The following is a 23,486-nucleotide window of genomic DNA, read 5'->3' as shown; positions in this document are numbered from 1 at the left end:
GAAGTTGTGAATGCCCCCATCACTGGAGGTTTGGGACCTTGGAGGTCTTCTAGTCCAACCCCCTGCCCAGGCAAGAGATCCTAAGCCAATTCAGACAAGCGGCTATCCAATCTCTTCTTAAAAACGCATCTGCAACTTCTGAAGGGAAGCTGTTCCGCTGATTAATTGTTCTCCCTGCCGGGAAATTTCTCCTTAGTTCTAGGTTGCTTCTCCCCTGATTAGTTTCCATCCGTTGCTTCTTCCCTGCCTCCAGGTGCTTTGCAGAAAAGGTTGACCGACCCCCCTCTTCTCTGTGGCAGCCCCTCAAATACTGGAATGCCCCTATCATGTCTCCCCCCAGTCCTTCTCTTCATTAAATTAGACCAGGGCTCTGCAAACTTGGCTCTTTTAAGACTTGTGGACTTCAGCTCCCAGAGTTCCTCAGTGTCGTGTCCCCCTCCTCCTCGGACGGCCAGGTCAGGGAAGTCTGTATCAAGCGTGGCCATGAAGCCTCTGCAGCTTTGCCAAAGTCCTGTCAGAGTTCTCAGGGCAGGCAGGAATCCAAGGTGTGACTTCAGCAACCAGATGAGACTTCGCCTGACTCAAGGAATGCCAAAAAGCAGATCCTTTATACAGGCCATGGGGTGTGGCTCCATGACTCAGCACTTATCCAGGCCTGCCCCTCCCTTCCTTTTGCTGACGTCGCCTCTCCATTCTCCGGAAGCGGGGCTCCGTCCACTGTGTCTTTTCGTCCTCCTGCTCTGCTGCCGGCAATTCTAGCACGCGGCTGGCTTCATGCTCACACGCTGTAGGAGGAAGGTTTATTTGCTCATTCTGTCCGGGCATGGTGCCAGGGCTGGGGGCTGGAGGCATGCCAGGCCGTTCCTCTTCATTATCAGACTCTGGCTCAGATAGCAGGAGATGAGAGGGGCCCGGCTGCGGAGAGGAGGGCGGGTGAGGCACAACACTCAGCCAGCAAAGCTTTGGGAGTTGAAGTCCACAAGTCTTAAAAGAGCCAAGTTTGCAGACCCCTGAATTAGACATACCCAATCCCAACAACCGTTCATCGTATATTTTAGCCTCCAGCCCCTTCATCATCCTGGTTGCTCTTCTCTGCACTCTTACCAGAATTCTCAACATCTTCACAAACGTGCCTACCGTTCCTGTCCTATTGTTTCCTTCCATTATATCCAATTAATATAGTTATTACATACTTATATATATGCTTATATATTATATAGTTACTTTCATGCTTATGCTTATATATACTGTTGTGACAAAATAAGTAAATAAATAAATCTTTTTTTTTTGCGCACGGTGATGACCAGAGAGGTCTAGGGCCTTTGCAGGGGGGCAAACCTTTTGCGTTTCACACCCAGCCCTCTCCTTCAGTCTCCAGCTGCCACACACACACACACACCAATTTCTCCTGTGCCAAAGGAAGGCATCAGGAACAAATTCCTTGGAGGGGGGCAGAGGAAGTTTTGGAAAGGAAGGTGTCATAGCCAGGAAGGGTCAGCTGTGGGGCAGAAGGAAACAGCCCAGTAGTGAAATCCAATTTTTTTTTACTACCAGTCCTGTGGGCGTGGCTTGGTGGGCGTGGCAGGGGAAGGATGCTGCAAAATCCCCACTCCAGGGGGAAGGATACTGCAAAATCCCCATTCCCTCCCCACGCCGGGGGAAGGATACTGCAAAATCCCCATTCCCTCCCCATGCCTGGGGGAAGGATACTGCAAAATCCCCATTCCCTCCCCACTCCTGGGGGAAGGATACTGCAAAATCCCCACTCCAGGGGGAAGGATACTGCAAAATCCCCATTCCCTCCCCATGCCTGGGGGAAGGATACTGCAAAATCTCCGTTCCCTCCCCACTCCTGGGGGAAGGATACTGCAAAATCCCCATTCCCTCCCCACTCCAGGGGAAGGATACTGCAAAATCCCCATTCCCTCCCCACTCTGGGGCCAGCCAGAGGTGGCATTTGCCGGTTCTCCGAACTGCTAAAAATGTCCGCTACTGGTTCTCCAGAACCTATTAGAACCTGCTGAGTTTCACCCCTGAAACAGCCCCTGAAGACGTCCACAGGCTCCCTAAGACCAGCCAAAGCATCGTCTGCAGGCAAAGAAACGGTTTGGGGGAGCCCAAGGCAGAGTTGGGCTCAGCATTACCCAGCCACATGCTCTCCCCTCCCTCCTGGCTGCTGGAGGCAATCTTGGGGGGTGCAGAATGGCTGGCCGAGCCTGGTCTGCCCTCTGCCGAGATCCCCTAGGGCTCCAGACCAGGTGGGACAGCCCTTTGTGCCTGGGTTCCGCAGAGGTCTCCATGGTAATGGTGCTAGAGGTCACAGAGGGAGAGAGCGGGACATCGGCCCCCCAGCCCCACAAGCACCATCAGCCATGGCCAAGGGGAGAGAGATGGCGCGGGTCAAGCAGGCAGGCCCACAAAAGACCCCAGGTCAGCCCTTGCCAGGGTGGGGGGGGAGGGCACCAGAGCCTCTTGGGAAGGTTGACACCAGCTTTCCCACCCCCAGTAGCAGGAAGACCAGCAGCCCAGGACTGGGGGGGGGGGCAAAGTCCCAGAAAACTGGGCCAGAGGCTGCAGCTTCTCCAAAGGGGAGAATTTCTCAGAACGGAAGGGTACCTCTGGGGTCCCCCGTTATTTCGAACCATGCCCCTTCCAGAAATCTCCCTTGGGCAGCTGAAGACTCTTGCGGGGGGGAGGCAGGGAGAGGGGAGATGGCGCTTCTCGGCATGAGTTGCCAGCAAAATAGCCATAGCACTTAAGACTTATATACTGTTTCACAGTGCTTCACAGCCCTCTCTAAGTGGTTTTACAGAGTCAGCACGTTGATACCCTGGGTCCTCATTTTACTAACCTGGGAAGGATGGAAGGCTGAGTTAACCTTGACCCAGTCAGGATCGAACTCCTGGCAGAGTCAGCCTTGAAATCCTGCATTCTCACCACTGCGCCACCACAGTTCAAGATGCCCTCTTAGGGAAGACCTACCTATCCTGCTCCATCCATGCCCTATGCCTGGAGTTCTGGCACACCCAAGGCACAGAAAGCACCATAAGGAATCCAGGTTTCCCATGCTCCCCGGCCAAACAGTAACCCAGCTAGGCAGAGAGAGCTGAACAGGCTCTCTGGGCAACATTCAGTGGCATTTATGCCCCCCTCTCAACCTTGCTAATGGTGTAAGGTCTGCTTGATCGGGTGGTTAGACTAGATGACCTACAAGGTCCCTTCCAACTCTGTTAATCTGTATCTGCTAGCTTTGCCTTGATCCAGAGCAGGGCTCTCCAAACTTGGCAACTTTCAGGCGTGTGGACTTCAACTCCCAGAATTCCCCAGCCAGCATAGTTGGCTGTATAATTCCCCACTCCAATTCTAGGAGTCTAAGTCCACACGTGTCGTGTCCCACTCCTCCTCCGACGGCCGGGTCTGGGAAGTCTGTATCAAGCGTGGCCACGAAGCCTCTGCAGCTTTGCCAAAGTCCTGTCAGAGTTCTCAGGGCAGGCAGGAATCCAAGGTGTGACTTCAGCAACCAGATGAGACTTTGCCTGACTCAAGGAATGCCAAAAATATAGGCCATGGGGTGTGGCTCCATGACTCAGCACTTATCCAGGCCTGCCCCTCCCTTCCTTTTGCTGACGTCGCCTCTCCATTCTCCGGAAGCAGGGATCTGTCCACTTTTTGTCCTCCTGCTCAGCTGCTGGCAATTCTAGCTCGTGGCTGGCTTCGTGCTCACACGCTATAGGAGGGAGGTTTGTTTGCTCAGTCTGTCCGGGCATGGTGCCAGGGCTGGGGGCTGGAGGCATGCCAGGCCATTCTTCTTCACTATCAGTCTTTGGCTCAGATAGCAGGAGATGGGAGGGGCCCGGCTGAGGAGAGGAGGGCGGGCGAGGCACAACAACACGTCTTAAAGTTGCCAAGTTTGGAAAAGCCTGCTTCAGAGTGCCTAGGAAGGTCGAGGGGTGGGATGGATTACAGTGAAGCAGCAATTTCCCAGGAAGAAGGAAGCAGGTGCCAAGGAGGAGGGCAAGATGAGAGGCAGGACAACCCGAAGAGGAAGAGGAAGTCACTCCCTAGAACTCCCAGAGTAAATCTTAAGAGTAAAAAGTTTGTAGAGTTTGTAGAGTCATCATCCAGGTCCTGGTTGTCCCAAAGGTGCTTTTTCAGGAGGCAGCTGGACTTTCTTGGGTTTTTTTCCGAAGAAGCTGCTTGGATGAGAAACGAAACATCTTTGAAAGAAAAAAACCAAGGAAGTCCAGTTGCCTCCTGAAAAAACACACCTTTGGGACAACCATGACTTGGATGACTGAGAATCTCTACAAACTTTTAGCTGTACAATTTGGGATGAGCACTCTTTGAATGGTGTGGGAGTAGGGACGGATTTCCAGAGGAAAAATTGCAGACTGCAGGAACCATTTGCACCACTCACAGGTGACCCTGAGGATACAGGTAAACCTCCCAGTGACCTAAAAGCAGTGGTGGGATTCAAGTCATTTAACATTCAACATTCATGTTAACATTTAACATTCAAGTCATTTCTCTGCCCTAATGATTTCTTCCAACAACCAGTTTGCCAAACTGCTCAGACAGTTAACAACCGGTTCTCCCGAAGTGGTGCGAACTGGCTGAATCCCACCACTGCCTAAAAGGATGCAAATGACCGGCTATGAATCCTTCCCTTCCCCACCATCCGGTCAGAGCTGAAGAAGCTCCTTGGATGAGAAGCAAAACCGTTTTCAAAGAAAAAACAAGGAAGTCCAGTTGCCTCTTAAAAAAAACACCTTTGGGATATCTTAGAATAGTAAAAGTTTAATCGTAAAAGAACCCTGGTGGCACAATGGTTAAAGAACTGCATTGCAGACAAACTCTGCCCAGAGTCTGGATCTTCCATTCTGACAGGGTTGAAGTTTGTCTCTGCCTTCTATCCTTCCGAGGTCAGTAAAATGCTGGACTAGCCTAAGAATAAAATATTTTAGTCAATTTTAATGGGTTTTAACCGGTTTTCTACCGTTTTAGTGATTTGGCGATTATAATATCTTGTTTTAATTGGGTTTTAAATTGCTTATTTATTATTGTTGTATTTTTAATATGCCTGTGAACCGCCCTGAGTCCGACGGGAGATGGTGCGGTATAAAAGTATAAAAATAAATAAAATAAAATAAATAAAAATGAGGACCCAGATTGTTGGGGGCAAGCAATAAAGCTTTGACGTTGTAAACTGCCTAGAGAGTCTCTTAAAGCACTATGGGGCGGCATAATCTAAGCCTACAATGCTATTGCTATTTAGTCCGGCAAGACTCTGTCAATTGTGCGCAACCAGACCCCAAACGGACTGTCCTAGGTCATTCTTGGGCTAGGCCTGGCCCCTGCCCTCTTCCAATCGCTGCCCCCTCTTCCCAGGCAGGCCTGGAAGGAGCCAAGGTGACAGAAGGACCCAAGGCCCCCAAAAACCCCACCAGCAGCCGAGGCCTCTTCAACACCAACATGGGACCTCTGCAGCGCCAGCTGCGCCTGGGCGAGTACAACCTGCTCAAGTGCGCTGCCATGTTTGAGAGCGACTTCGTCCAGGTAAGAGGTCAAGGAGCAGAAGGAGCCCGGGAGGTGGCCGGGGCCCCATCCAGACCCCCAGGAAGCAGCCGTGCTCAGGAATACAGGTGGCCATGGACTTAGAGCATTCATTTAGCAACCTTTCCAAGTTAGGACGATGCTGAAAATAGTGACCAGTCCTCCCACTTACAACCATTGCAGTCTTCCAATATCTATGGGGCTGCCCCAAGGAAGAGGGGGTTCTTCAGAAGGCAAGATGAGAAATAATGGATGGAAACGAATCAAGAAGAGGAGCAACCTGGAACTAAGGAGACACTTCCTAACAGTGAGGACAATTAACCAGTGGAACAGCTTGCCACCAGAAGTTGTGGGTGTTCCATGACTATAGGTTTTTAAGAAGACTGGACATCCACTTGTCTGAAATGGTATAGGGTCTCCTGCTTGCACAAGGGGTTGGACTAGAAGACCTCCAAGGTCCCTTGCCGGTCTAGGAGTCTATGTTCCTGAGACACATAAGCTGCATGGCAGACAGACGGAGGGAAGGATAGATAGATGGATGCATGGAATGGCTTCCTCCAGAAGTTGTGTGTTGTGTCTGCGCCCCCCGAGCCGGGCCTCCTGCCAGAAAGTGACTTGGACAGTGAGGGGGAAAGGCCATCAGGACTTACCTCGGGAGCACCGGCTTCCCTGGCTCAGCTCCAGCAGCCAGAGGCAGGCCAGGTGGAGGAGATAATGAGGCCTCCGTCCCCTGACTCTTTCCCCCCCCCAGGCCATGCCTTCAGACCCGGCTGATGGCAACCAGGCCTGGCTGGACCTTAGGTTTCGTAGGCAGGAGAGGCAGGAACAACAGAAGCAAGGGTGGGGCAGGCCTAGGAAATGCTGAGTCATGGAGCCACACCCCACAGGATATAAAAGGAAGCGAGAGCTGCTGTGTCTCTTTGTAACAGGCAAATCCACTGATTAAGAGCTGAAGTTTGTTTCTGGGTGACTCACCAGCATCGTGGAAGATAATGGAGGCTCTTGGCAGACGCTGGCTATTCTGCTGCCAGAGCTAATAAGTGCCGGCTAATTAAGCCATCATTCGGATGGAGGCGAGGGAGGACAGGACATTGAGTTTGCTCCATCACTGGAGTTTTTTTAAGAAGAGACTGGACAGCCAGTTGTCTGAAATCATCTAGGCCTAGGGTCTCCTGCTTAGCAGAGGGTTGTAATAGATGACCTCCAAAGTCCCTCTCAATTGTGTTATTCTGTTCTGTGCATTTTCAGTGTCCTCACACTCACCTCATGAAGCAACAGTGAGAACTGGACATGGAACCACTGTTTGGTTCAAAATTGGGAAAGGAGTCCAGCAAGGCTGTATACTGTCACCCTATTTAATTTATATGCAGAGCACATCATGAGAAAGGCGGGGCTGGATGAATCAAAAATTGGAATTAAGATTGCCAGGAGAAATATCAACAACCTCAGATATGCAGATGATACCACTCTACTGGCAAAAAGCAAAGAGGAACTAAAGAACCTCTTGATGCGGGTGAAAGAGGAGAGTGCAAAAGTTGGCTTGAAACTCAACTAAAATCATGGCATCCGGCCCTCTCAATTGCTGGAAAATAGATGGGGAAGAAATGGAGGTAGTGATAGATTTTATTTTCCTGAACTCCAAGATCACCACAGATGGGGACTGCAGCCAAGAAATTAAAAGACGCTTGCTCCTGGGGAGGAAAGCTATGGCAAATCTAGACAGCGTACTAAAAAGCAGAGACATCACCCTGCCAACAAAAGTGCGTATAGTCAAGGCTCTGGTTTTCCCAGTTGCAATGTATGGCTGTGAAGGTTGGACCATAAGAAAGGCTGAGCGCCAAAGAATTGAGGTCTTTGAACTCTGGTGCTGGAGAAGAATCCTGCGAGTCTCTTGGACTGCAAGGCGAACAAACAAGTCAGTCCTAGAGGAGAACAATCCTGACTGCTCTTTAGAAGGCCAGATCCTGAAGAGGAAACTGAAATACTTTGGCCACCTAATGAGAAGGAAGGACTCACTGGAGAAGAGCCGAATGCTGGTAAAGATGGAGGGCTAAAGAAGAAGGGGACGACAGAGAAGGAGGTGGCTGGATGGGGGTCACTGAAGCAGTCGGTGTGAGTTTAAATGGACTCCAGAGGATGGTAGAGGACAGGAAGGCCTGGAGGAACGTTGTCCATGGGATCATAATGGGTCGGACATGACTTCACAACTAACAACAACAACACACTCACCTGATCAAAATTTTTGCACCTGGCAACTGGCATGTGTTTATGACATCCCAACATCCTGAGATCATGCGATTTCCCCCAATTACAACCTTCTCCCCTGGTTTCCAACAAGCACAGTCAGGCAAAGCAGTGGTGGGGTTCAAGTAATTTAACAACCGGTTCTCTGCCCTAATAATTTCTTCCAACAGCCAGTTTGCCAAACTGCTCAGAAAATTAACAACCGGTTCTCCCGAAGTGGTGTGAACTGGTTGAATCCCACCACTGAGGCAAAGGCATAATTCACTTAACAACATGTTAAAAAAAAAATCCAGTGCAGTCACATGACGACTTTTAACAATTTCATCGCTCAGTGACAGAGGTTCCCGTTGCGGTCATAAGTCAAGGACTACCTGCAGAGGAAGCCACAGTTCCCCATCCGCCATTGCCAGATCCCCTCACTTCCTTCCCGCTGCTCTCCCTCCCCACAGATAGCAGTGATCTTCCATGAGATCTCCCAGGTGATCTGTTAGGTTCCCCAACCTGCAGGACAGGGATCCCAAAGGAGCACCTCTCCCAAGGGAAATGACAGCAAAGGGCCAAGGATGCCTCAAGGAAAGGGGTCGGAGAGAGGCTGATGATACCAGGCGTCCTTGGCTTGGGAAATGTGAGCAGAGAGACAGGTGAATCCTGCCCTGCTAAGGTTGCAACCTTTGACGCTGAAAGCAGGAAAATTTGGAACTGATCCAGGGAGGTTTTTTAATGTTAGAATAAGTTGGGCTGCGGAACAGATTGCCACTGGATATGAGGCTGGCATCCCTTGGGGGTGGGAGGTGGTTTGAAGGAGGTTTCCTTGCTTCCGGGATGGGAGATTGTTAGAATGCCATCCGGCGGTGGAAGGGGCTTGTTTACCCTGAACCCTGGTCTGGACCCCTGAGACCCACTGGGACCCCAGCCTTTTGGTGCTCTCGGGGCTCAGTCACGGCATTTGTGCAATGTGAAAAGTTTGGAGAGTTTTAAGTTTGACTTTTTTCTTCTTTGGATGGAATACAGAACAGGCAATGCAATGCTAAGTTGCATTAACAGAGGGATACAATCAAGATCAAGGGAAGGTAGTAACTCCACTCTATAAAGCCTTAGTAAGGCCACACCTGGAATACTGCATCCAGTTTTGGTCACCAGACTGTAATGTATTACTGTAAGTTTTGGCGGGAGTTTTAGGCGGGAAATATCTCGTCTCTGATTGGATGCAGCCTCAGGCTGAAGTGTATATAAGGAGAGGTTTTTCTCCAGAGTTTTGCTGGGTCACACTATATTAAAGAGCTGTTGTCACTAACCTGGTCTCCTGCCTCGTCAATACCCAAACCTAACATTGGCGACGAGGATGGGATTTTGAGGCAGAGCACCAGAACAGAGCTGAACTCACTACGAGACTCAAACCCAGCAAGGTGACGGCGAATGCAGCGATGACCGGCTACACGCCACCCACTCCGTTTGACCCTGCCCAGGAGACATGGGGAATATACATGACCCGTTTCGAGAGTTTCCTGGAGGCCAACGAGCTACAGGGAGTCTCCGACAACCGTAAACGGGCTTACTTCATAAGCCACTGTGGGTCCGCAGTCATCGCCGTCGCAGAAGCCCTAGCGGAGCCAACACCGCTACACTCCGTATCGTGGCAGACCCTTCAGACCCTCCTGAAGAATCACTACGCACCAGCCCGTCCAAATACGTTCGACGGTGCGAGTTTGGGGGCGCAGGCAACAAGAAGGCGAGTCTATCAGCGACTACATGGCAGCCCTGAGACAAGCCTCCAAGCATTGCGAGTACCGCGATCTGGACGAAGAGCTGCTGGAACAACTTATACGGGGGTCAGAGACATCCGTTTGAGGAGACGGTTGCTAGCCAAGAGCAACCTGACATTGGCAAACGCCTGGACGAAGCCAGAGCCCATGAGATGTCCAACCATGCAGCAGACACCTTACAAAGCGACTCACGCCGATGGCGGGCGCAAAGCCGAGCACAGTCCACCACGAAGAAACCTATCGTGAGTCAACCAGCGAAGAGGAGGAAGAAGTCCACTACACCGGAAAATCGACAAGGAAGACCCGGAGGAATGCGGAAGTTGCGGGCGACATCAGCGCCAAAGATGTAAGTTCAGGGCGCCATTTGCGGCGGTGTGAAAGGAAGGGCACCTGGCTCAAGTCTGCCGAGCACCCCTTCCTCCGCCGAAAATTCAAATCGGCCAATCAGAGCGGCTCTGAGCCAGAGATGCAAACCCCACATTCCCGCCGAAATTTCAAACCAGCCAATCAGAGCGCGAGATCGGCGAGGCGACCCGCGATTGGCCAGGAAAGAAAGAGCGCGGAGTCAAACCGAATGACTGTTACCATAGACCACGCAGCTACCCGCATCGAAGAAAAGATCTTCACAAACCCGACGATTGAAGGCGTACCGTGCCGACTGGAAGTAGACACAGGATCAGCTATCTCAATCATGTCCTGGGACACTTTTGTGAAAGCCTTGCCACACATCGCAGCGCAAGCTACAGAAACAACGGCTCCGGGTGCAGGATTACCAGGGCAACCGCATCCCTGTTCGAGGGACAACGACCGTCGAGGTCAAGTCTGGGACATACGAAAAGACCCTGCCCATCACGTTAGTCGAGGAACCTTGCCAAGCTTGCTGGGGCTAGACTGGTTCAGGCGTTGGGAATGGGGTGACTGGCGTCCACGGACGGATGCAACCTGCAAAACACCCTAATGGAGGAATTCGCAGACGATTCGAGGACCGTTTAGGCAAGTACAAGGGACCCCTATCTCCTTCAATTTAGACCCCAAATAGCTCCCATTAGGTTAAAGGCAAGGAGGGTTCCTTTGCACTCAAACCTAAAATCGACAAAGAGTTAGATAAATTAGTCAGCCAGGGATACTAGTGCCAGTTGACCATGCCAAATGGGAGACGCCAATCGTCACCCTGTAAAACCAGACGGGTCCATAAGAATTTGCGCTGATTACAAGGCTACCTTGAACAAAGCATTGCAAAGAGCGCCTACCCAGTTCCAGTAGTGCAACACTTATTGCACTCACTAGGGCACGGACAAGTTTTGCCAAATTAGACTTGGCACAAGCGTGCAACAGCTACCCGTAGATGCTAGCACAGCTGAAGCCCAGACCATTGTAACGCACCGAGGTGCCTTTAAATGCACTCGGTTACAGTTTGGGGTAGCGTAGCCTGGGCTATTCAAAATCTGATGGAACGGCTCCTACAGGGGCTACCAGGAGTCGCCCTATTTCGATGACGTGTTGGTATCGGGAAGAATTTGGAAGAACTGGGGAGCGGCTGAGGAAAGTTTTGGCCATTTTCGGTCAGCCGCCTGACAGTTAAAGCAAAAAAATGCCAGGTGGGGTCGAGTCAGTGGAATTTTGGGATATAGGATAGATAAGAATGGAATTCACCCCACCGAGAGTAAGGTCAAGCGATAAAGAGAGCCCCAGCACCCAAAAACAAGACAGAACTCCAGGCTTTCCTGGGTCTGGTAAACTTTTATGCTGTATTTTAAGAAACAAAGCAACCGTTGCTGAACCGCTGCACAAGTTGTTAGGAAAACGCTGTTTGGTCTTGGGGAAAGACAGAAAACAGAGCATTTGAGGCAGTAAAAGTTTGCTATCAAGCGATAGCCTGTTAATACAATACAACAACAGACTGCCGTTAGTATTGGTTTGTGATGCATCCCCTATGGAGTAGGAGCTGTACTTAGCCACAGACTCCCAAACGGCACTGAAGCCCCTATAGCGTTCTATTCACGAGCGATGTCCCGGCTGAAAGAATTACAGCCAGCTAGATAGGGAGGCTCTCGCAATAGTGTCAGGGTGAAGAAATTTCACGAATCGTTTTTGGCGAGACTTTGAAATTGTGACGGATCACAGACCGCTATTGGGGTTACTGGCTGGCGACCGTGGCGCCAGTAGCACTCTCACCTAGACTGACCAGATGGACTATTTTCTGGCCGCCTACTCCTACAAACTGCAGCATCGGCCTGGAAAGGAGCTGGGGCATGCAGACGCACTGAGCAGATGCCCATTGCCAGGAAATCGAGGACCCCACCCCGGGCACCCGTTCTACTAATTGACTCTTGGACTCTGGCCCAGCCACATCTCAGGAAGTGGCTCGGGCCTCATACCGGACGTTGTATTAAGAACTGTGATTGGATGGGTTCAAGGGAGATGGATCGCCGGGCGAGCGTTTTAAAGAGTTTGTAAAGAAAAAGAATTGTCTGTACAAGGGGTGCCTGCTCTGGGGGATAGGGTGGTAGTTCCAGAAGCTGAGAAAAAGTCCTGGAACTCCTGCATGAGGGTCACCCAGGAATTGTGAGGATGAAGGGTTAGCGAGGAGCTATGTCTGGTGGCCCCTAATGGACAGGGAAATCAGTGACAGGGTTGGCCGATGCCAAGTATGTCAGGAATCCAGACCACTACCTCCCACGGCCCCAGTGTTGGAGTGGGAGAAACCCCAAGGCCCTTGGTCCCGCATACACATTGATTTTGCCGCCCTTCCACGGCCAAACATTTCTAATTGTGGTGGATGCATTCTCCAAATGGCTGGAGATCATCTAATGAAATCCACAACCGCTGGAGCTGTCACTGCAGCCCTAAAACACCTTTTCGCCACACATGGCTGGCTACCGGACACCATCGTGTCCGATAACGCCACAGTTCACCGCAGCATTATTTGAAGGGTACCTGGCTGAAGAGGGCATCCGACATGCCCTCTCAGCGCCGTTCCACCCTGCGTCGAACGGCCTTGCTGAGCGTTTGTTCGGTGCGAAGAAGCGCTATCACGAAGTAGCCCGGCGATTGGCAGTCACAAATCGGCGCATTCCTAACTGTCCAACACAGGACCCCTGTGTAGCCACTGGCGCAGCCCAGCCGAGCTGCTAATGGGGCGGAAGCTAAGATGCCCACTAGACCGGCTGCACCCAAGCTACATACAGGACGGGTTCAAAACAAAACCAGATAGAAACTCAGAGAAATAGCCATAGGAGACTCAGTGTGGGCACATAATTACAGCGCGGCCCTAGCTGGAAGAGGGAGAATCATAGACAAAGCGGGCCCCAAATCTATCTAGTGGAGCTAGGCGATGGCAGAATCTGGGCGCCACATAGATCAATTAAGAAACAGATTGAGCGATAAGGCAGAATTAGGCGAGACCAGCCCTGACTATGATTTAATTAACCCCACAGCTGACTGGAGCCGAGAACAAACAGAAATCGTAAGCAAAGAACCAAACAGAGACTTATCTGAGTCAGGCGAGGTCCAGCGACACCCTCCGGTCCCTCTAGAGGACAGCAGGTCCGAGCCGGCGAATAATCCAGGGCCGGATGGCGGGAGGAGGAGCTCAGAGGAACGAAAAGTCCCTCCGGCAAGCTCGACTCAACTCCAGAAAGTGAACTGCAGGTCCGGGAGAGTCAGGAGGCACGTACCTGCAGGACTACGTAGAGAAGTAGTATGCAAATATGGGCAAAGTGCCTTCTGGGAGGGAAGGAGTGTAATGTATTACTGTAAGTTTTGGCGGGAGTTTTAGGCGGGAAATATCTCGTCTCTGATTGGATGCAGCCTCAGGCTGAAGTGTATATAAGGAGAGGTTTTTCTCCAGAGTTTTGCTGGGTCACACTATATTAAAGAGCTGTTGTCACTAACCTGGTCTCCTGCCTCGTCAATACCCAAACCTAACACAGACTATAAAAAAAGCAATCCACCCGTGGAGCAGAAGTTGCCTTCAGAAGTTGTGGGAGCTTCATCACTGGAGGCTTTCAAGAAGAGGCTGGGCTGCCACCTGTCAGAAATGGCGTAGGGTCGCCTGCTTGGGCAGGGGGATGGACTAGATCAGGGGTCTCCAACCTTGGCAACTTTAAGACTTGTGGACTTCAACTCCCAGAGTCCCTCAGCCAGCAAAGCTGTCTGAGGAATTCTGGGAGTTGAAGTCCACAAGTCTTAAAGTTGCCAAGGTTGGAGACCCCTGGACTAGATGACCTACAACTCTGTTAATCTGTTAAATCTGTTAAGGTAATCCTCAGTTTATGGCCACAAGTGAGTCTGAAATTTTTAGCGGTGGTTAAGTGAGCTTTGCCCCATTTTATGACCTTTTCTGCCACCGCTGTTAAGCAAAACAATACAAGAGCAAACAATAGATTTAAGTTTAATGTTAACCGCTCCAATCTTGACTGCAGAAAATATGACTTCAGTAACAGAGTTGTTAATGCCTGGAATGCACTACCTGACTCTGTGGTCTCTTCTCAAAATCCCCAAAGCTTTAACCAAAAACTGTCTACTATTGACCTCACCCCATTCCTACGAGGTCCGTAAGGGCCGTGCATAAGAGCACCAGCGTGCCCACCGTTCCTGTCCTGCTGTTTCCTTTCATTATATCCAATTTATATAGTTATTACATACTCATATATATGCTTATATGTTGTATAGTTGCTTCATGCTTATGCTTATGTATGCTGTTATGACAGATAAAATAAAATAAAATAAAATAAAAAATAAAACGGCAGTGGTCAAGTGAACTTGTTAAACAAAGCTGACTTCCTCCACTGACTTGGCTTGTCGGAAGCCAGCTGGGCAGGTTAGAAATAATAATAATAATAACAACAAAACAACAACAACAACAACAACAATAATAATAATAATAATAATGATGATGATCTTTTAATTTGTATACCGCCCTTCTCCCGAAGGACTCAGGGCAGTGAACAGGCAAATAAAATACAAACAGAAACATACACAATAATTAAAACAACCCTTAAAAAACTGATTCAAATTTGCCAGAAAATTTAAAATAACCTTACACCCCATAAAAGTACAGAAATTTAAAACCCATCAAAATTCAATTAAAATTTAAAATTTAGAATTTAAAATCAGGCCAGTCCAGCCATACGAAATAAATAGGTTTTAAGTTTGCGGCAAAAGGTCCTAAGGTCAGGTAGTTGTCGAAGCCCGGGGGGAAGCTCGTTCCACAGGGTCGGAGCCCCCACAGAGAAGGCCCTCCCCCTGGGGGCCGCCAGTCGACATTGTTTGGCTGACGGCACCCTGAGGAGTCCCTCTCTGTGGGAACGTACCGGACGATGGGAGATAGAAGCCGGCAGTAGATGGTCCCGTAGATAGCCCGGTCCTAAGCCATGGAGCGCTTTAAAGGTGGTAACCAATACCTTGAAGCGCACCCGGTAGCCAACAGGTAGCCAGTGCAGTCTGCGCAGGATAGGTGTTAGGTGGGAGCTCCGGACCGCTCCCTCAATAACCCGCGCAGCCGCATTCTGAACTAGCTGAAGTCTCCGGGTGTTGATCAGATGAGCCCAGGAAGCTGCAACCGTCATAAGTACATGCCAGTGGCCAAGTGCCCGAATCTTGATCACGTCACCCACTGGGATGCCGGAACGGTTGTGTGGAAAACAGGCATACAGGTCACTATTTTCAATGCTGTTTTAACTATGGTCGCTAAGCGAATGATTGTAAGCCAAGGACTACCTGTTCTGTGTTTTCTCAACACGTTGAGGTGGCGCCACCTTCATCTCCTACTCAGGAAGGCAGAAAAAAAGGGGGAGATTCCAACCACGGTTTGCAGGTTAACAGGCTACCTGGGCGCCCCCTCCCCCCCCTCGTGTCTCCCAGGTCAGCAAGCAAGGTGGGATTCTCGATGTGCACAATCAGGTGCAGCAGGTGCGTGTCGCCATTGCAGCCACCAGCCCAGGTCTTCCGGTGCCCGACGTGCTCTTGCTGGCCCGCCCAGTCCTCCTGCCTCAACAGCTGCCACCCAACCTGCAGCAGAGGTATCGCCCCCGGACTCGGAACAGGAAGTTTGAGCTCACCAGGTAAGGCTCCTCGGCCATCTCTCCCCTCCCCTCTCCCCCACTCCGGACTGGGCTGCATTTTCGTGGTCCCTCCCTTGGCCTTAATTGTACTCCGAAGCAATTAGGACCGGCTTTGGGAAGAGATGCAGGAAAACTCTTCAGCCAGCTTTGGAACTCCTGGACTTTGTTAAGAGGGGCTCAAATGCTAGTGGACTCGCTACTTGTAGGGGCTATAAGACAGCAGAGGGTTGTGGTCATTTGGAACGGTCACTCACCAAATGCACGCAAGTCGGGGACTCCCTGTGGAGTCCCCGGTGCTCTCTGAGATTGGTGGTTTTCTTGCAGACGTTTCATTACCAAAGCAGGTAACTTCATCAGTGCAAGAAGCGAGTGGGGTTTGTGGGGAGGAGGGGGAGGGGGAGGAGGACTGTGGAGACCTTGGTATTCTTGATTGTTTTCTTGCAGACGTTTTTAGGACCCAACTAGTGAACAATATCAGTGCTAGAAGGTAGAAGGATTTGTTCTCTCTATATATACAGTGGCTTGCCCTGCCAGTGTTGGCGGGAGCGTTACTCTCTTCTTGGTGGTTCCTTCCTCTGCATTGGCAGTTTCTTGATTGGGGTAAAAGAGAGTAAACACCCCTCCCTTCCAGTACTGGTGATGTTATCTGGTTAGGTTATGAAACCACTAAGCTCAGAGAGCACCCAGGACCTCACAATTGCTACCATACTCCCTCTCCTCCTCCTCCTCCTCCTCCTCCTCTCTGCAACCCCCCCCTCCCTTCTAGCACTGATGATGTTCCCTAGTTGGGTCATGAAACGCCTGCAGGAAAACAGCCCAGCTCAGAGAGCACTAAGGACTCCAGAGTCCAGTCCTGAGCTACAAAGATTCTCTTTACAGCAGCATTTAAACCAGGGGTAGTCAACCTTTTCATACCTAGCGCCCACTTTTGTATCTCCGTTAGTAGTAAAATTTTCTAACCGCCCACCGGTTCCCACAGTAATGCACTTTGTATCATCGTCTGCACATGCCTCTCGCACATCGTGGATTGGGTTTGGGGGGTGGGGGGGTGCCAGCTACCAGCTCTGCTTGTCTGTTACAGCTGGGTGGTGTGGGGGGGGAGAGGAGATGCGCGAGCTATTCTGGGACGAGGCTCTTTTGTTTGCGGTCGCACTATAGCGCCATTTAGTTCCACTTATGTAACGTGAACTAAACTTATACGCGGGCAATACAAATAGTATATTTTCAGAAATTTAAACTGTCACGGGGAATTTGATGAAAACCTAATGGAAATGTTTTTCAATAATGCTATGAAAAATTTTTAAAAGGTCAATTAAATTAAAAAAAAGGAAAGTGCTTCAGTATCGGACAAAACCCCTACCGCCCACCATGAAAGCTGGAACGCCCAGTAGTGGGCGGTAGCAACCAGGTTGACTATCACTGATCTAAACCCCAGCAAATAAATCAATGATAAACCGGATGGAGGGAGGTGGCCCAGGGCAAGCCCCCCCAGCCCCACATTGCATGAGCCAGTTCCTCGCCCCTCCACACAGTCTTCCCTCCCCTCCTCAGGCTCCTTCCGCTGTGCTTCGTCAAGATCACCATCCACGACCAGGAGAAGAAGCAGCTGCGATTCAAGATGGTGACCGGCCGCACCTTCTACCTCCAGCTTTGTCCCCCAGCAGACAACCAGAAGGACAACTTTGACTTGTGGATCAAGGTGGTCCATCTCCTTCGGCCCCGCTCGGACATTAACCAGGATAAGTGGCGCCAAGACCCCTGGAAGTCTGGGGATTTAGCCCCCCAAGCAACCATCGTGAGTTGGCAAGCTGGTTGGGGAGTTTGGGGAGATCTGGAGGGCGCCTGCTTGGAGAAGGCTGCTCTGGACTATCCCTCTTACATCACTTTGTAAGGTCCAATATTAATATGTTTAAGCTCATAACTGCCAATCAAGAAACTTAAACAGAGCCTTGAGTAAAACTGGGCCTCTGGTGGCTCAGGCTGGTAAGACAGTCTGTTACAAACACAGCTGCTTGCAATTACTGCAGGTTCAAGCCCCACCAGGCCCAAGGTTGACTCAGCCTTCCATCCTTTATAAGGTAGGTAAAATGAGGACCCAGATTGTTGGGGGCAATAGAAGTTGACTTTGTACAAATGGATGAAGACTATTGCTTAACACATTGTAAGCCACCCTGAGTCTTCGGAGAAGGGCGGGATATAAATGCAAATTTAAAAAAAAATAGCATTTAATCTTGATCAAGCTTAAATGGTTAGCTGTTCCAAAGACATACAAGTTACATGCCGGGAAGAACTACAAAAAATGAGACAAAGCAATGTCCTCTTTTATACCAAAAAAAGGTCTTTGTAGTATTCTAATTACTCTAGTCATATAATCTAACTACATTGTAAAAGTCAGTAATGTAATCTAACTCCAGATTTACGTCTTTCTGCAGTGTTTATTTTTCGTTATCTTTTCCTCCTTTTGTCTTCCTAATTAGCCACTTGGTCCCCTATTAACAGTACAAAAGGTGTGTAGATTGCTCTGGGATCCGTGACAGTTTCTGTGGGAAACAGAGTGGCATTTTATGGAGGTTTTAGATCTTAATGCAGGATAATACTTTAGTGCAAGCGTATGTTCTTTACAGGAATAGAGAAAGGAAATACTTTTACAGCATTATAACATATATATACATTTACCATAGAACAAATGTCTATAGAATGATAAGTTTCTGTTGTGTCTGCGCCCCCCCGAGCCAAGCCCCCTGCCAGAAAGTGACTTGGAAAGTGAGGGGGAAGGGCCATCACGACTTACCTCAGGAGCACCAGCTTCCCTGGCTCAGCTCCAGGAGCCAGAGGCAGGCCAGGTGGAGGAGATAACGAGGCCTCCGTCCCCTGACTCTTCCCCCCCAGGCCACGCCTCCAGACCCGGCTGATGGCAATCAGGCCTGGCTGGACCCTAGGTTTCGTAGGCAGGAGAGGCGGGAACAACAGAAGCAGGGGTGGGGCAGGCCTAGGAAGCGTTGAGTCACGGAGCCACACCCCACAGGATATAAAAGCAGCAGGGGCTGCTATGCCTCTTCATAGCAGGCAAATTAACTGCTTAACTAAGAGCTGAAGTTCTGTTTGTTCCTGGGTGACTCATCGGCATCAAGGGAGATAACAGAGTCACTTGGCAGACGCTCGCCAGTTTGCTGCCAGAGCTGATAGTTGCCGGCTAATTAAGCCATCGCTCGGACAGAGGCGACGGGGGACAGAACAAGTTTCTATTTATTTATTGCTATTCCCTTCATGTCTCCCTTTTTCTTAAACGATAGAATTCTTTCTATCATGATGGATATGTTGCAAGAAACAATTAGCAAGTTTCTAATAATTCTAGTATTTCAGGATATCTATTCCCTTACAACTTCTTTTTTCCCCCCACAGAGTTCTGCCACCCAGGCCTCGGAGGAGAGAGAGATCTCCATCGCAGAAGTGCTGAGCACCCTGCAGGAAGAGATCCTGGACAGTCCCGGCAACACAATGGACTTCCTGGACACTCCTAGTGTCTCCACAAGCCCCACCCCGACCTTGATGGCCATCCAAGAGAGGCTGGAGAGCCCTTTCCCACTGGAGGCCCACAGCTCCATGGAGGAGCCCTGGAGTGTCCCACAGGAAAGGAAAGAGAACCCCATGGCGCTGTTACCCATCAGCAGATACGAGACCAGAGATGCTCCCAAGGAGACCCAGGAGGTGGCCCATGGGGCAGGAGGTCAAAGGTATCTCATGGAAACTGCCAGATAAGGGTCAAGTGGGGGTGGGGTGGGGGTCCCTCAGGGCACTCTGGCTGTTTTCCTGCAGACGTTTCATAACCCAGCTAGGTAACAACATCAGGCCAGAAAAGATCACCTTTTAACAGGCAAGCAGGGATTAACCCCAGACAAACAATCCTGCGGAAAACAATACTCCAAACAAGGAACTCCCAAGGAGAAACAACCCCACCTCAATACTGGCAGGGCAAGCTACTGTCATCTAAACCAGGGGTCTCTGACCTTGGTTCCTTTAAGACTTGTGGACTTTAATTCCCAGAGTTCCTCAGCCAGCTTTGCTGGCTGTGGGACTCTGGGAGTTGAAGTCCACAAGTCTTAAAGGGACCAAGGTTGGAGACTCCTGCTTTGCTGGCTGAGGGACTCTGGGAGTTGAAGTCCACAAGTCTTAAAGGGACCAAGGTTGGAGACTCCTGCTTTCCTGGCTGAGGGACTCTGGGAGTTGAAGTCCACAAGTCTTAAAGGGACCAAGGTTGGAGACTCCTGCTTTGCTGGCTGAGGGACTCTGGGAGTTGAAGTCCACAAGTCTTAAAGGGACCAGGGTTGGAGACTCCCAGCTTTGCTGGCTGAGGGACTCTGGGAGTTGAAGTACACAAGTCTTAAAGGGACCAAGGTTGGAGACTCCTGCTTTGCTGGCTGAGGGACTCTGGGAGTTGAAGTCCACAAATCTTAAAGGGACCAAGGTTGGAGACCCCTGCTTTGCTGGCTGAGGGACTCTGGGAGTTGAAGTCCACAAGACTTAAAGGGACCAAGGTTGGAGACCCCTGATCTAAACAGCTAAACAGGGAGCAAATCCCACACCCATTAGCACTGATGATGTTCCTTAGTTGGGTAATGAAACGTCTGCAAGAAAACAACCAAGTTCAGAGAGCACCAAGGACCCCCCCCCCCACAGTCGTCCTCTTCCTCCTCTCCTCCTCTTCCTTCACTCCGGATACCCCACTCCCTTCTAGCACTGATGATGTCACTTAGCTGGGGAATTCTGGGAGTTGAAGTCCACATACCTTGTGGTTGAAGTTGAGCAAAGTTGAACCTTTTGCTTCGTATTCTATTTATTCTCGGCATGCTTTTATTTCCTTTATTCCCGCTCTTCCCCGCCGCCCCCCCTTCAGTAGTCAGCTTTCAACTCAGAATTCAAACCATCAACCTTCCCTGTTTCGACAAAGCCTTCCACCATCCCTTATCCCAGCGGTGAAATGCTCCCGGTTCAGACCGGATTGCGCAATCCGGTAGCAATGGGGGGCGGGTAGTTCGGAGAACCAGTAGCAAAAATCACTGCCCCACCACCACCTACACCTCGCAGTTCCTCTTCTCTGTCCCTGAAGCACTCGGTGGCGATATAGCTGCAAACGGCCTTAAATGACTACTGTGGTGCTTCAAAGGGCAGCACTACAGCTGATCAGTACTGTAGGCAGCTAGCAGACCAGTGCCTCTATTTTTAAAGAAGATAGACCGGTGCGCTCCCCCAAAAAAGACAATTAGTAGACCGGTGCCTCTATTTTTAAAGAAGGTAGACCGGTGCCTCCCAAAAAAAGGCAATTAGTAGACCGGTGCCTCTATTTTTAAAGAAGGTAGACCGGTGCGCTCCCAAAAAAAGACAATTAGTAGACCGGTGCCTCTATTTTTAAAGAAGGTAGACTGGTGCGCTCCCAAAAAAAGGCAATTAGTAGACCAGTGCCTCTATTTTTAAAGAAATAGAGGCACTATTTAAAGACCGGTGCGCTCCCAAGTTTTGTATACTTTGTTTATTATTTTTATTATTTATTATTATTGGCCATGCCCATTCAGTCACCTGACCACCAAGCCACACCCACCGAGTCACCTGACCACCAAGCCATGCCCATCAATTAAGCCATGCCCACAGAAAATTTTTAGATTTCATCCCTGCCTTATCCTGAGTTTATCCTAACTCTACAAATGAGCAGCAAACCCTTTTTTCCATCCGTATGTTTCTGAATGAATCGATGAGGGGGCCAAACGGGTACCGTCTGCTGCACCCTGGCTGGATGTCCGGCAGCACCAGTGGGCGAATTGGTGGAGTGGGCCAGCACGGGAACGGTTCCTCAAGACGGGTGGGAGTTCTGACGAAAACCATTCCTCTTGCAGAAAAAGCAAAACCCGAAGCAAGTCGAGCCGATCTCGCCGAAGCCATTCGTCCAAGAGAGGTAAGCAAGGCTGCCGGACTCAGAATCGCAGAATAACGTAGTTGGAAGGGGCCTCGGAGGTCTTCTAGTCCTGCCCACTGCTCAAACAGGAGACCCTACACCCATGATGGCAAATCTATGGCACGCAGAGCCCTTTCCACTCGCACACAGACCATCACCCCAGGTCAGGTCTCGGTGGCGTTTCTTCCATGAGCTTCTGTTTCCATGCAAATGGCAAAACAGAAGCTCACGAAAGAAAAAGATCTTACCTCTTGCCACACTGCTGGTGTCGTGTCCCACCCCCACTCCGATGAACGAGTCAAGGAAGTCCGTAACAAACTTGGCAACGAAGCCTTTGCAGCTTCCCAAGTTCCTTCGAGGTTTATCAGTGCAGGCAGGAATCGTGACTTCAGCGATAGAGTCCGATATCAGCAAACTACATGAGACTTTGCTTGACTCAAGGTTGGAATGCCAAAAGCAGGTCCTTTATATAGGCTGTGGGGTGTGGCTCCATGACTCAGCATTTATCCAGGCCTGCCCCACCCCTCCTTCTGCTGGCGTCACCTCTCAGATCTCCGGAAGCGAGGGTCCACCCACAGTGAATTGTCTTCAGCTGGATCTGCTGTCAGCGTCTGGGAAAGGGAGGGGTCAGAGGGAGTAGGCCCGGGTAATTCCACCACCTGGCTGGCTTCCTGCTCTGAAGGCTGAGCCAAAGGAACGCACGCTGTATGAGTGAGGTTTATCGGGCTTGTCCTTTCACTCCTGGAATCGTCTCCGGGCATGGGGCCAGGGCCGGGAGCTGGAGTCATGATAGGCCATTCATCTTCATTATCAGACTTGGAGTCTGATAAAAGGCCCGGTTGGAGGGGCCCGGCTGAGGAGAGGAGGGAGGATGAGTCACAACACCTGGTGTTGGGATGCACTGCCTGCCACTGGCCAGATTTTCTTTGGGTCTCTGCTGCGCCTGTGGCACGTCTGAACATGTCCGTGCATGCCGGGTGCGCACCTTTCAGTTTGGGCATGCACGCACAGTTTGGGCACTCATTGTCTAAAAGGTTCGCCAACACTTCCCTACACCAATCAAGGAGCCACCAAGGAGAAAACCACGCCCCACTAACAATGGCAGGGCAAACTATTTGATATAAACCGGGAGCAAACTCCACTCCCTTTTAGCACTGATGATGTTATCTAGTTGGGTCATGAAAGGCCTGCAAGAAAACAGCCAAGCTCAGAGGAGATTAAGAACCCCACATTCTTCTTCCTCCTCCTCCTCCTCTTCCTCCTCCTCCCCCTCCTCGTCCTTCCCTCCCTCTCTCCTTCCCACTCACAAACCCCACTCCCTTCTAGCACTGATGATGTTACCTAGTTGGGTCATGAAAGGCCTGCAAGAAAACAGCCATGCCCAGAGAGCACCAAGGAGCCCCTCATGTCAACCTTAAGCTCCAGATCTTCTCTTGTGTCTCTTCTCTTCCCTTCCTCTCCAGTTGTGAGCCAGGCTTCCAGGAAAATCTCCTCCTTCGTGGGCTCCTTGTCTGGGAGCAGCCAGAAAGTCCCCAAGAGTTCTCGCAGCAGCCGGAAGCCCTCGACAAGCAAAGAAAGAAAACGCTGAGCGGCCCCCTCCCCACAATCCCCTTGAGAAAAATCAGAGGCCTGAACCAGACAAAAAAGGCCTCGTTCCTTTCTTGAATAAAGGAAATCGTTAGTAAAGATGATGGCTAGAAACACATTTCGGAAACCTTGTCTGTGGTCCTGTCTTGTAGAGGGGTGTTTTCCAACTGGCACAACTTTTAAGACAGCTGGACTTCAACTCCCAGAATTCCCCAGCCTGCTGGCTGGGGAATTCTGGGAATTGAAGCCTACCCGTTTGAAATTTACCCAATTTGAAAAACACAGACTTAAAAAACAGCATGATGTCTCTTGTCAGAGTCAGGCATC

The 23,486-nt window shown here is 50.4% G+C and overlaps 1 protein-coding gene across 1 annotated transcript; it reads left to right on the top strand.

Annotated features, from left to right (window-relative positions):
* The first annotated feature begins 5,232 nt into the window (after positions 1–5,232).
* On the top strand, positions 5,233–23,271 carry LOC131186837 (Golgi-associated RAB2 interactor protein 2-like). Its single transcript, XM_058160763.1, has 6 exons — positions 5,233–5,556; positions 15,426–15,625; positions 17,177–17,420; positions 19,028–19,359; positions 21,514–21,572; positions 23,036–23,271. Exons 1-6 carry the CDS (start codon positions 5,233–5,235, stop codon positions 23,158–23,160), a joined length of 1,284 nt encoding a protein of 427 aa, XP_058016746.1. The 3' UTR covers positions 23,161–23,271.
* Positions 23,272–23,486: the final 215 nt, after the last annotated feature.

This window comes from Ahaetulla prasina, chromosome 17 (genome assembly GCF_028640845.1).
Source record: "Ahaetulla prasina isolate Xishuangbanna chromosome 17, ASM2864084v1, whole genome shotgun sequence".
NCBI lineage: Eukaryota > Metazoa > Chordata > Lepidosauria > Squamata > Colubridae > Ahaetulla > Ahaetulla prasina.
This window is presented reverse-complemented; position numbering and strand designations above follow the sequence as displayed.

Excerpts from the sequence above, each read along its gene's own strand:
- LOC131186837 (XM_058160763.1), top strand. The coding sequence starts at position 5,233 with ATGGGGCGGCATAATCTAAGCCTACAATGCTATTGCTATTTAGTCCGG. Across the intron at positions 17,421-19,027 it reads TAGCCCCCCAAGCAACCATC|AGTTCTGCCACCCAGGCCTC; the intron begins GTGAGTTGGCAA and ends TTCCCCCCACAG. Across the intron at positions 19,360-21,513 it reads CATGGGGCAGGAGGTCAAAG|AAAAAGCAAAACCCGAAGCA; the intron begins GTATCTCATGGA and ends TTCCTCTTGCAG.